The 12556-nt window shown below is 48.2% G+C and overlaps 1 protein-coding gene across 1 annotated transcript in view; it reads left to right on the top strand.

Annotated features, from left to right (window-relative positions):
• HECTD3 (HECT domain E3 ubiquitin protein ligase 3) overlaps positions 1-10154 on the top strand; it is a 47160-nt gene extending 37006 nt beyond the window's left edge. The window contains exons 20-22 of the mRNA XM_088455593.1: positions 4962-5043; positions 5356-5427; positions 9231-10154. Coding sequence (XP_088311719.1) covers positions 4962-5043; positions 5356-5427; positions 9231-9315 — 239 coding nt within the window. The 3' untranslated portion in view covers positions 9316-10154. The remainder of the gene's footprint in view (positions 1-4961; positions 5044-5355; positions 5428-9230) is intronic.
• The last annotated feature ends 2402 nt before the right edge of the window (positions 10155-12556 follow it).

Genomic DNA, 12556 nt, shown 5'->3' with positions numbered 1-12556 from the left:
GATAGATGGTAATGGTGAGCAGTGTCAGTGTATATATGTAGTGTGATAGATGGTAATAGTGAGCAGTGTCTGTATAGCTGTAGAGTGATAGGTGGTAATGGTGAGCAGTGTCAGTGTATATATGTATAGCGATTGGTGGTAATGGTGAGCAGTGTCAGTGTATAAATGTAGAGTGATAGGTGGTAATAGTGAGCAGTGTCAGTGTATATATGTAGTGTGATAGATGGTAATGGTGAGCAGTGTCAGTGTATATATGTAGTGTGATAGGTGGTAATAGTGAGCAGTGTCAGTGTATATATGTAGTGTGATAGATGGTAATGGTGAGCAGTGTCAGTGTATATATGTAGTGATAGGTGGTAATGGTGAGCAGTGTCTGTATAGCTGTAGAGTGATAGGTGGTAATGGTGAGCAGTGTCTGTATAGCTGTAGAGTGATAGGTGGTAATGGTGAGCAGTGTCAGTGTATATATGTATAGCGATTGGTGGTAATGGTGAGCAGTGTCAGTGTATAAATGTAGAGTGATAGATGGTAATGGTGAGCAGTGTCAGTGTATAAATGTAGAGTGATAGGTGGTAATGGTGAGCAGTGTCAGTGTATATATGTAGGTGGTAATGGTGAGCAGTGTCAGTGTATATATGTAGGTGGTAATGGTGAGCAGTGTCAGTGTATATATGTAGGTGGTAATGGTGAGCAGTGTCTGTATAGCTGTAGAGTGGTAGGCGGTTATGGTGAGCAGTGTCTGTGTGTACAGCATTGAGATAGTAAGAAATGGATGTGCTTGTTTGAACGCCATCTTGTGGTAGGCGACAGTGGCCGACTGCTAAGATTTTAAATTCTTGTTCAAGCTGCTTTTATCCTCTTCTCAGAGAACAAGCTGTTTATATTTTCAGAAACGATAATAATCGTGATTGGTCATTTACTGACAGATTGTACAATTCTGATGGATTAGTTATTTTTGCATCCTCTTTATAATCACCTTTTGTCCTACTTTATGTCACTGCATATTTCTGATTCAGTTTTAAGAAATGTTTCACTTGTGTCAATTTCCATTGATTTGTGAATATTAGAAGACGCTGATTGTAGATCTCTATATCCTTTATTCGGTATGACAGTGGACAGGAGAGTTGAATGGGCTTATTACTTTTTATTAAGTTCACTATGTCTAGAAGCGATAAGTAATAATCTTATCTCCACTTTTTCTAAACTCTATAATATATTATTGTTGTGCTGACACTGTACCTCATCCTTACCATGACCATGTTTTCTCCTCCCTTCACTCAGTTTCTAACTAATCTTTTGTTCTGCCCTCTGACTCCACCTCTATCCTTTCCCCCTGGTCTCCTCCACCTCCTCCTATCTCCCCTTCTCTCTCTGCCTTCCTCCCCCTCCTCTCCCATTACTCCATTTTCTTTCTCTTATACCCCCCAAGGATCCTACTACCCCACTGGTAATCTTTCCTCCCTTACTTATCTCCCTGTCACTTCGCCCCACTTTCATTCACGTCTCCTTAACTTCCCTCCCTGCCCACTTCCTACAGGGTCCCCTCCTAGCACAGGAGCACGCATGATCCCTACACTCTATTCATCTCGGTCTCCCAAAGTATTCTCATCTCCACGCTATTGCAACCCTGATAATCTCATTCACATCTCTCCTATCAACTCTGTCACTCTATCCTGTGCCCTCTGGAATGCCAGATCAGTCTGTAACAAACTGGCCCCCACCCATGACCTTTTCATCTCCAACTCCCTGAATCTCCTGGCCATTACTGAAACCTGGATTTTACCCTCTGACACCACTTCTCCTGCAGCTCTCTCTTATGGGGGCCTCACCTTCTCCCACACCCCCAGGCCTGGGGGTCGCCATGGTGGTGGTGTTGGGATCCTTCTATCCCCTGGTTACTCATACCAACATATACCATCAGAATCATCCCTTACATTCTCCACATTTGAAGTTCATGCTATACGCCTCTTCCAACCAGTACACCTCAGAGTAGCAGTCATATACCGTCCCCCTGGCCCTTCCTCCAAGTTCCTTGACAACTTTGCTTCCTGGCTCACTCACTTTCTCTCCTCAGACCTTCCCTCTATTATCCTCGGTGACTTCAATATTCCTATTGATATCCCCACAGAATCTGCTGCCTCCAAACTACTCACCCTCACTTCCTCATTTGGACTCTCCCAATGGACCTCCTCACCCTCCCACGCGAGTGGGCATTTGCTTGATCTGGTATTCACTCACCGTTGTGATATTTCTGCTTACTCCAATTCCCCATTCCCCCTCTCTGACCATCACCTCCTCTCTTTTAACCTATCCCTCTCTCCTTCCCCTCCACTAGCTCCGAAAGCCAGCATCACTATGTGTAACATTGAAGCCATCGACACTGCTTTCTTTTCTTCCCTACTTGACTCACGTCTCTCCCCTATCCTCTCTTTCTCCTGCGCTGAACAAGCTGCTTCCCTATACAATGCCTCCCTTACTTCTGCTCTTGACTCTGTTGCTCCGGCGATCACTATTCACCCTCGCAAATTCACACCTCAACCCTGGCATTCCAAATGCACCAGATACCTGCAAAAATGTTCACGAACCACCGAGCGACAGTGGAGAAGATCACGCTCTCGGGCAGATTTTCTCCATTTCAAATTCATGCTGTCATCCTACAGTGCTGCCCTTTCCCTCTCTAAACAGTCATATTTCAAGAATCTCATCTCCTCCCTGTCCTCAAATCCCCAGCGTCTCTTTTCCACCTTCAACTCCCTCCTCTGCCCACCCCCTCCTCGTCTCCCCTCCTTGCTCTCTGCCACTGACTTTGCTACCTATTTCACATCTAAAATTGATTCCATACGTCAGGACATCATATCCAACCAGTCCCCCAGCTCTCCACTTCCTCCTTTCCCGGATCACCCCTCCCCATCCATTTTACAGACTCTGACATCCTTCTCCCCTGTGACTGGAGAGGAAGTTAAGGCCCTTATCCAGTCCCCCCCCCTTCCACCTCTCCCCTCGACCCTATCCCCTCCCACCTCCGCTACCTCTCTCCTTCTGCCTGCTCCCATCTTGCCCACCTCCTTAATCTCTCCCTTTCATCTGGCACTGTTCCTTCTGCATTCAAGCATGCCTGTGTTTCCCCCATTCTTAAAAAACCTAACCTTGATCCTAACATTCTCTCTAACTACTGTCCAATCTCTCTCCTCCCTTTTGCCTCCAAACTCCTTGAGCGTATTGTTTACAACCGCCTCACCACATTTCTTTCCTCCCACTCCCTCCTTGACCCTTTTCAGGTTGGCTTCCGTTCTCTCCACTCCACAGAAACTGCCCTCACAAAAGTCAGCAACGACCTCCTTGTTGCCAAATCCAAGGGCCACTACTCACTGCTCATTCTCCTTGATCTCTCTGCTGCTTTTGACACTGTGGACTACCCTCTACTGCTGCATATACTTCACTCCCTTGGTCTACGTGACACTGCTCTCTCCTGGCTGTCCTCCTACCTCTCTGACCGTTCCTTCTCTGTTTCCTCTCATGGCGACTCCTCCCCCCCACAGCCTCTTACAGTAGGTGTTCCCCAAGGTTCTGTTCTTGGACCTCTCCTATTCTCTCTCTATACGTCTTCTCTAGGTAAACTCAGCTCTTTTGACCTCCATTATCATCTCTATGCTGATGATACTCAGATCTACCTTTCCTCACCTGACCTTTCCCCCTCTCTACTGACTCGTATCTCTAACTGTCTCTCTGCTATCTCTTCCTGGATGTCCCAGCGATTTCTCAAACTTAATATGTCTAAGACTGAGCTGATAGTCTTCCCACCCTCCCACATAACATCATGTCCCACTATTTCTTTATCAATAGATGGCATTACTATCTCATCTAGCCCCAAAGTGCGTTGTCTTGGAGTCATCCTGGACTCTTCCCTCTCCTTTAAACCACACATTCAGAACCTCTCACAGTCCTGTCGTTTCTATCTCAAGAATATTTCCAAGATCAGACCCTTTCTCACCCAGGATGCTACCAAAACCCTTGTACATTCACTGGTCATGTCCAGACTGGACTACTGTAACCTTCTCCTAGCTGGCCTCCCCAAATCCCATCTCTCTCCTCTCCAGTCTGTGCTCAATGCTGCTGCTCGGCTCATCTTCCTCTCCAAACGCTCTACATCTGCCTCTCCTCTTTTGCAAGCCCTCCACTGGCTCCCATTCCCTTTCAGAACCCAATTCAAGGCTCTTACACTCACTTACAAAGCCCTCACCCATTCCTCTCCCATTTACATCTCTGATCTCATCTCCCTTCACTCTTCTGTCCGCCCTCTTCGTTCACGTAATACACGCCGCCTTTCATGCCAATTGATTACTTCCTCCCACTCCCGCCTCCAAGACTTTGCCCGTGCTGCTCCTCACCTTTGGAACTCCCTCCCTCTCCCTATCAGACTCTGCACCTCTCTACCATCTTTCAAACAAGCTCTTAAGACCCACTACTTCATTAAAGCCTTCCAGCTCTCATCCTAACTTGCTGCTACATCTTCCTTTCTCCCGGCCCACCCCATTCTGTGTCACTCCTGTTTGTCTTCCCCTCCCTTAAAGAAAGTAAGCTCTTTCGAGCAGGGCCCTCTACCCTCTTGTGCGTCTCCCTACTGTAATTTAATTTATCTCTTACTAGCCACTAGGGCAACTAACACTTGGCTGCTTATGCGGACGTTAATGTCACTAATATAGCTATGTTTATCCATGTCCTGTATTGTATTGTATTGTATTGTATTGTAAGTCAATGGTTACTTTTTTGTCTATGTACTTTGTAAGGCGCTGCGGAACACTTGTGGCGCCATATAAATAAATGATAATAATAATAATAGGAGGGAATGGGAGAGGAGAGAGTGTGGTCGGTAGTGGGGGGCGGACATAGAATGATGGGGTCACGTGTAGGGTGACGGTCAGGAAATCTCAGCCTCACTAACAACATTTCTCTCAATTCAGAGGATCGTAGCCGCTTTCTGAGGTTCGTCACAGGGCGAAGTCGTCTTCCAGCCCCAATCAACATCTATCCAGATAAATCGGGGTGAGTAACACAGCGCATGATGGAATGGGGTCACATGACCGTTCTCTACATTTGCAGACTTATGTGGGACAGTTGTGCTATAACTGTAACAACCAATCGCGGAATAACAGTCATAAAAGTACATCAAATGTTGTCAGTCTGTAGCTGGTCATCTGTTGTGGAACTGCAAGTCACAGCATGCCTAAATCCAATATTTGATTATTGTGTGACATTAAATAAAGCTTTTATTGTTGAATACACGGCTTGGTTATGAGTAATATAATCCTGGTGCAGAGCGTCTCCACTTCCAATAATGTATTTTCCTGTCCGCAGATCTGATACTACAGATTCTCTACCGGAGTCATCAACGTGTTCCAGCACCTTGTACCTTCCTAACTACCCCAGGTAAGGGCCCGGCCCCCTTTATCCCCCTGCACAGCGCTGTACCGGTGCATTAATCTCCTCTTCTCCCATGTCCTGTAATATAATACATTCATGTCATTTACAAATATATTTTACAATGTATAATCATGAGAGTATGTAGGCAAAATCTCACATATATGTAAGATATTTTTCCTACTATGTACATTTGTTACGTAGATGAGCGTAAAAATATTGTCCTCCGCTGTCATCCATTTTGGGCTTTTAGAAGCTATTGCCTTGTTATTCAATTACATTTACTGACAGGAAACCCAGTGTGCTTAAAAAATGTCTCCCCTCCCCCATGTAGTCATAATGTCGACATATGTAGTACGATTACATGTTTGCAATGTCTGTCGTTATTCTGCATGGACTACCAGTGGAGGTTTAGGGTTAGGCAACTGGAGGGACGGTTAGGATTAGGCTACGGGAGGGACGGTTAGGATTACGCACCGGGAGGAGGGATTATGGTTACACTGCAGGAGTGGGGGGTAAGGCTTAAGATTAGGGAAGGGAGGTTAGGGTTTGGCTGCAGGAGGGGAGGTTTGGGTTAGGCTGCAGGAGGGGAGGTTAGGCTGTGGGAGGGGATGTTTGGGTTAGGCAGTGGGAGGGGAGGTTTGGGTTAGGCTGCAGGAGGGGAGGTTTGGGTTAGGCTGCAGGAGGGGAGGTTAGGCTGTGGGAGGGGAGGTTAGGTTGTGAGAAGGAGGTTAGGCTACAGGAAGGGAGGTTGGGTTTAGGCTGTGGGAGTGGAGGTTGAGGTTAGGCTGCTGGAGGGAGGTTAGGGTTAGGCTGCTGGAGGGAGGTTAGGGTTAGGCTGCTGGAGGGAGGTTAGGCTTAGGCTGCAGGAGGGAGGTTGGGGTTAGGCTGCTGGAGAGAGGTTAGGGTTAGGCTGCAGGAGGGAGGTTGGGGTTAGGCTGCTGGAGGGAGGTTAGGGTTAGGCTGCTGGAGGGAGGTTAGGGTTAGGCTGCTGGAGGGGAGATTAGGGTAAGGCTGCTGGAGGGGAGGTTGGTGTTAGGCTCTAGAGTGAGAGTTAGGCTGCGGGAGGGGAGGTTAGGGTTATGTTGTGGGAGGGGAGGTTAGGTTGTGAGAAGGAGGTTAGGCTACAGGAAGGGAGGTTGGGGTTAGGCTGTGGGAGTGGAGGTTGAGGTTAGGCTGCTGGAGGGAGGTTAGGGTTATGCTGCTGGAGGGGGGTTAGGGTTGGGCTGCAGGAGGGAGGTTGGGGTTAGGCTGCAGGAGGGAGGTTAGGGTTAGGCTGCAGGAGGGAGGTTGGGGTTAGGCTGCAGGAGGGAGGTTGGGGTTAGGCTGCAGGAGGGGAGGTTAGGGTTAGGCTGTGGGAGAGGACGGTTGAGGTTAGGCACTAGAGACAGGGTTAGGCTACAAGAGGGGAGGTTAATGTTAGGCTGCGGGAGGGGAGGTTAGGGTTAGGCTACAGAAGGGGGGTTAGGCTCTAGATTGAGAGTTAGGTTACAGAAGGGGAGGTTAGGGTTAGGCACAAGAGGGTGGGTTAGGATTAGGCTACAGGAGGGAGGGTTAGGGTTAGGCACTAGAGCGAGGGTTAGGATTAGGCTTCGGGAAGATAGGTTAGGGTTGGGAACTTGGTAGAGGGTTAGGCATACTCCCCACTGGAAGTCATCAGGATGCAGAAGACACCGCCGTACCCACTGGACCAAGTAAGTCACCACTAGACCACCAGGAACATTTTTGTCGACATTATAATCATGTTGACATGTCATACGTTTTGGCATGATAAATGTCGACGTGCTGCATTTCTATATTACAACCATATCAACATTCTCATATGTGCGATATTATTATAATATAATATACCACACCACCATGATCACAGCCTCTGTTTTGCTCTGATTCTAATATATTTGATTGTGAATGTTAATCGTATATTAAATTGCATATGGGTTTTATTTTGCTGCTTATGTTTATTTTGTTTCTATGGTATGTGTTCTGTGTCAGCCATATGTCCAGAACAGATATACTGAAAGATGCAACTATTACATAGTAATATAAAAACTGAAGAACAGCACCCAGACCCATCCCTTACACCAGAGGGGTGGTCCGCGGAGCTGTTCCCCATGACTCGCCGATGGTGTGCAGGCACACCCTAATGTCACCCCCTCCAGGTCCGTTTCAGTTAGTGTAGTGCGGACCGCAGTGAGAGGCCGATTCAGCAAGGATCGCAAGTCTGCTGCAATTGCAAAGCACTCGCACAGACAACATGCAGACGCCCGCTTCCCCTCAACCGTAACACCTTGCAATCCAACCAAAACATAGGTAACATCGAGTACCATCCGAGCCACTCGCACAATTAAGGCAGGTCAGACCTCACTTATACATTTCTAACTTTCCTGTACGCAGTGAACACTCAGGCTACGTATGGCATCGCAGTGGTTAATTTATACACGCCCCTGTTACAGAGTTCAAACACACTGGCACGCCTGCGTTCGACTGACCACTCCCCATAGCCACCCACAAACGGCACTTCCTGTCAATCACTTTACAATGAATCTGCGTGATCTGTGCAATTGCTTTCCCGTTCGCAGTGAGCCGCTTGCCAACGCGCACTGCAATGTGTACGCATGCGCAGAAAGCGCATGAAAGCACCTATAGAGAAGCGCACCTCAACCAAACCTTTACCAGAAAGCAAACATCACCCGTCTGCGTACGTATTAGCATCTGCGATCCTTACTGAATTAGGCCCTGAGTGCGGTGTGTTTGTTTTGGCAGCCAATGAGAGTAAGACAGATTCTCATTGGCTAATGCACCCACAGCCGGAGCCGGGCTGGAGCTCACTCAAGAGCTCCACCTTCTGGCTCCTGCAGTGGGTGAAGGGAAAGACGTCATGACGTCTCTCCCATGGTGCAGGACATGCTGGGGGGACGGAGGAGCGAATGGCGGCGGTCGCAGGAGTGTGGATTCAGGTAAGGGTTTTTTGGGGGGTTATTTTTTGTGTCTTTGTCCTATATATGTAAGGGGCACTGGCACTGCATGGGGGAGGACTACGGTACTACTGGGGGCACTATATAAGGGGAACTACTGGGGGCACTGCATGGGGAGGACTATTACTGGGGGCACTGCATAGGGAGGACTATTACTGGGGGCACTGCATAGAGAGGACTATTACTGGGGGCACTGCATAATGGGGACCACTAATGGCGGCACTACATAGGGGGGCACTACATGGGGGGACTACTACTGGGGGGCACTGCATAGGGAGGACTACTACTGGGGGCACTGCATAGGGAGGACTACTACTGGGGGCACTGCATAATGGGGACCACTACTGGGGCCACTGCATAGGGGGGACCACTACTAGGGGCACTGTATAAGGGGCACTGCAGAGGGGGGGCAGTTATGGGACATAATTGTTTGAGGATGGGGCTACTATCTGACATAATTAATGGAGGAGGAGGGACAGTTATGGGGCATAATTATAATTGTGGGAGGAGGTGGGCAGTTCTGGGACCTAATTAAAATTGTAGGAGGGGGCAGTTATGGGGCATAATTGTAATTAATGGAGGAGGAGGGACAGTTCTGGGGCATAATTAGAATTGTGGGAGGAGGTGGGCAGTTCTGGGACCTAATTAAAATTGTAGGAGGGGGCAGTTATGGGACATAATTGTGTGAGGAGGGGGCAGAGTCTAAATACCGCAGTGTGTCTTTGTGGCCCGCGGACTTCGTTGATTTTTTTTTTATGTGACCCACACTGTCTTAAAGGCTGAAGACCCCTGCCTAACACCATTATTATGCTAGTGATTGCTCTTCTGTTTTTTTAGTGCCAAGATCTGTGAGGAGAAGCTGCGCTATGCCGCCTACAACTGTGTCGCCATCGATACGGATATGAGCCCCTGGGAGGAATGAACGTATTGGAACTGGAGCAGGGAAGAGTTAATTAATTTCTGCATCCTATATGAACTTTTAATGAGGCTTGAATGCATGAAGAGCAGAGTCTGCGTCACTGTATGGATGTCCTTGGCGGACAGCATTCTTGTCATTATATTTTTATATGGCTGTGACACTATATCATGAAATGCAAGAACTAAATATACCTGCTTGTGGTGAACGATGGCACTCACTCTCTCAGTCATGGACGGCAGCCATGTTGGTCTTCACCACTGACATACACCTTGCTGGCACTCCCTGCTGATTGGTCAGCACAGCTCCTATGACCCTCCTAGAAACAGGACATGTATGCTTTATTACATTATCGGGCTACAGGTTGGTATCCTATATCAGGAACACATGACGTATATAGCTATAGGAGGACCTGCAGGGTAATGACACGGCACTGTACCAATCATTGTACTCCCACTACACACTGCAATCCTGCTGCTCAGACGACAGCGACGCGATCAATGTCCGTTTTAGCTTAATTGGGCGAGAGTGGATCTCATCACTGAGACACTGGGGCTGGAGATGGAGTCACCTATTGCTCCGTATCAACTCATGTGGACAAGACAATTCTGAAATGCATTGTCTTCCAAACGTGGGTCTAATCATCCTGTAATTAGCAACATAAATGTGATACGAGAACCCTCTGTTGCCAATACCTGGACTGATGAGAGCTGGGGACTGAGTGAATGCTGGGGGACACCTCTGGGATCATTGAATGGCAGATAAGATTTCTGATCACCATGTTGATTTCTGTGTAGTTCTATCCACAGACATAACTGGCCATTAAATTGATTTCTCACGTCTTATCAATGATCCTTCAAAAGTCCTGGCAAAAGATGCAGGGGTCATTGGGGGTTTTACTTTACCGGGGGTTCATTTTTTGTGATGACCAAGCACCCACGTATTTTGTCCTGCACGTTTGTGATTTTGCAGCAGATCCACCGCGGCACCACCATGGCAGGCGGCCAGATCTGCGGGTGTATCTCTCCTGTATGGGACGTTATGTGTAATAAATATTGGGTGGAGATGGCATAGACACTGAATAGCCACATTAAGTTGTAGTATCGATTGTTTTCTTCTTTATATTCTCCCATTTTTATATGTACTTCTGTTTGGAGCGTAGCGTCACCGGCGTGACACCTGTACTGCGCTGAAAACAATGTTTGCAGTTTCCGTGAAATACTGACCCTTATGCAATATGTGACATTTTGTCACTGGGAGCTGCAGGAATCTCATTTCTGTCTATGGAGTCTATTCATTATGTTAATTAACGGGGTCCAAGCAGACCCCAATGATTAACATACCTACTGCCGTGAGCGGCGGAACGATTCATCATTGCTCCGGTGCGGAAACAGCTGATCCGAAAATCAGCGGTTTCCCCGAACTCTACTCACTGCTCCGAAAGTCTAACTCTGTAGCCCTAGTGCGCCTGCATACAAAGCCCTATGTCCGGCGGAAGGAGCCAGACGCCGCTGTTTGGCTCCTTCCGCTGGACGGCGGGGCTTTGTGCGTAAGCACACTCTTCGCGAACCAGGGACTCTTTCCCATAGGGAAGGAGTAAGGTGAGCGCTGTGTGCAGGAGCAAGTGCCTTCTGAAGATGGCAAATGCTCCTGCAGTCCCCCTCTGAAAATATTGTATTTTTCGGAGCTTGATGAATTATGTCCCCATATTAGTGTATGGGGACAGCGGCCAATCCAGGAGTGAAAGGTAAGCAGGAGATATCTGTGATACTAGTGTATGGGGACAGCGGGCCATTCAGGAGAGAAAGGTAAGCAGGAGATATCTGTGATACTAGTGTATGGGGACAGCGGGCCATTCCGGGAGAGAAAGGTAAGCAGGGGATATCTGTGATACTAGTGTATGGGGACAGCGGGCCATTCCGGGAGAGAAAGATAAGCAGGGGATATCTGTGATACTAGTTTATGGGGACAGCAGGCCAATCCAGGAGAGGAAGGTAAGCAGGAGATATCTGTGATACTAGTGTATGGGGACAGCAGGCCATTCGGGAGAGAAAGATAAGCAGGAGATATCTGTGATACTAGTGTATGGGGACAGCGGGTCACATCGGGAAAGGAAGGTAAGCAGGAGATATCTGTGATACTAGTGTATGGGGACAGCGGGTCACATCGGGAGAGAAAGGTAAGCAGGAGATATCTGTGATACTAGTGTATGTGGTCAGCGGGCCAATCCGGGAGAGGAAGGTAAGTAGGAGATATCTGTGAGACTAGTGTATGGGGACAGCGGGCCGTTCGGGAGAGAAAGGTAAGCAGGAGATATCTGTGATACTAGTGTATGGGGATAGCGGGTCACATCGGGAGAGGAAGGTAAGCAGGAGATATCTGTGATACTAGTGTATGGGTACAGCGGGTCACACCGGGAGAGAAAGGTAAGCAGGAGATATCTGTGATACTAGTGTATGTGGTCAGCGGGCCAATCCGGGAGAGGAAGGTAAGTAGGAGATATCTGTGAGACTAGTCTATGGGGACAGCGGGCCACATCGGGAGAGAAAGGTAAGCAGGAGATATCTGTGATACTAGTGTATGTGGACAGCGGGTCACATCGGGAGAGGAAGGTAAGCAGGAGATATCTGTGATACTAGTGTATTGGGACAGCGGGCAACATCGGGAGAGGAAGGTAAGCAGGAGATATCTGTAATACTAGTGTATGGGGACAGCGGGCCACATCGGGAGAGAAAGGTAAGCAGGAGATATCTGTGATACTAGTGTATGTGGACAGCGGGTCACATCGGGAGAGGAAGGTAAGCAGGAGATATCTGTGATACTAGTGTATTGGGACAGCGGGCCACATCGGGAGAGAAAGGTAAGCAGGAGATGTCTGTGATACTAGTGTATGAGGACAGCGGGCCACATCGGGAGAGAAAGGTAAGCAGGAGATCTGTGATACTAGTGTATGGGGACAGCGGGCCATTCCTGGAGAGGAAGGTAAGCAGGAGAAATCTGTAATACTAGTGTATGGGGACAGCGGGCCACATCGGGAGAGGAAGGTAAGCAGGAGATATGTGTGATACCAGTGTATGGGGACAGCGGGCCATTCCGGGAGAGAAAGGTAAGCAGGAGATATGTGATACTAGTGTATGGGGACAGCGGGCCATTCCTGGAGAGGAAGGTAACTTTTTGATGAATGGACCCAAAACTACATTTCTGCAAAAGCAGGTGAAAATTGTCATTTTCACCTGCTTTTGTAGAA

The sequence above is a fragment of the Taudactylus pleione genome, unplaced genomic scaffold (assembly GCF_031769625.1).
Source record: "Taudactylus pleione unplaced genomic scaffold, aTauple2 ptg000662l, whole genome shotgun sequence".
Taxonomy (NCBI): domain Eukaryota; kingdom Metazoa; phylum Chordata; class Amphibia; order Anura; family Myobatrachidae; genus Taudactylus; species Taudactylus pleione.
The sequence above is the reverse complement of the archived record's forward strand: the minus strand, read 5'-3'. Positions and strand labels throughout refer to the sequence as shown.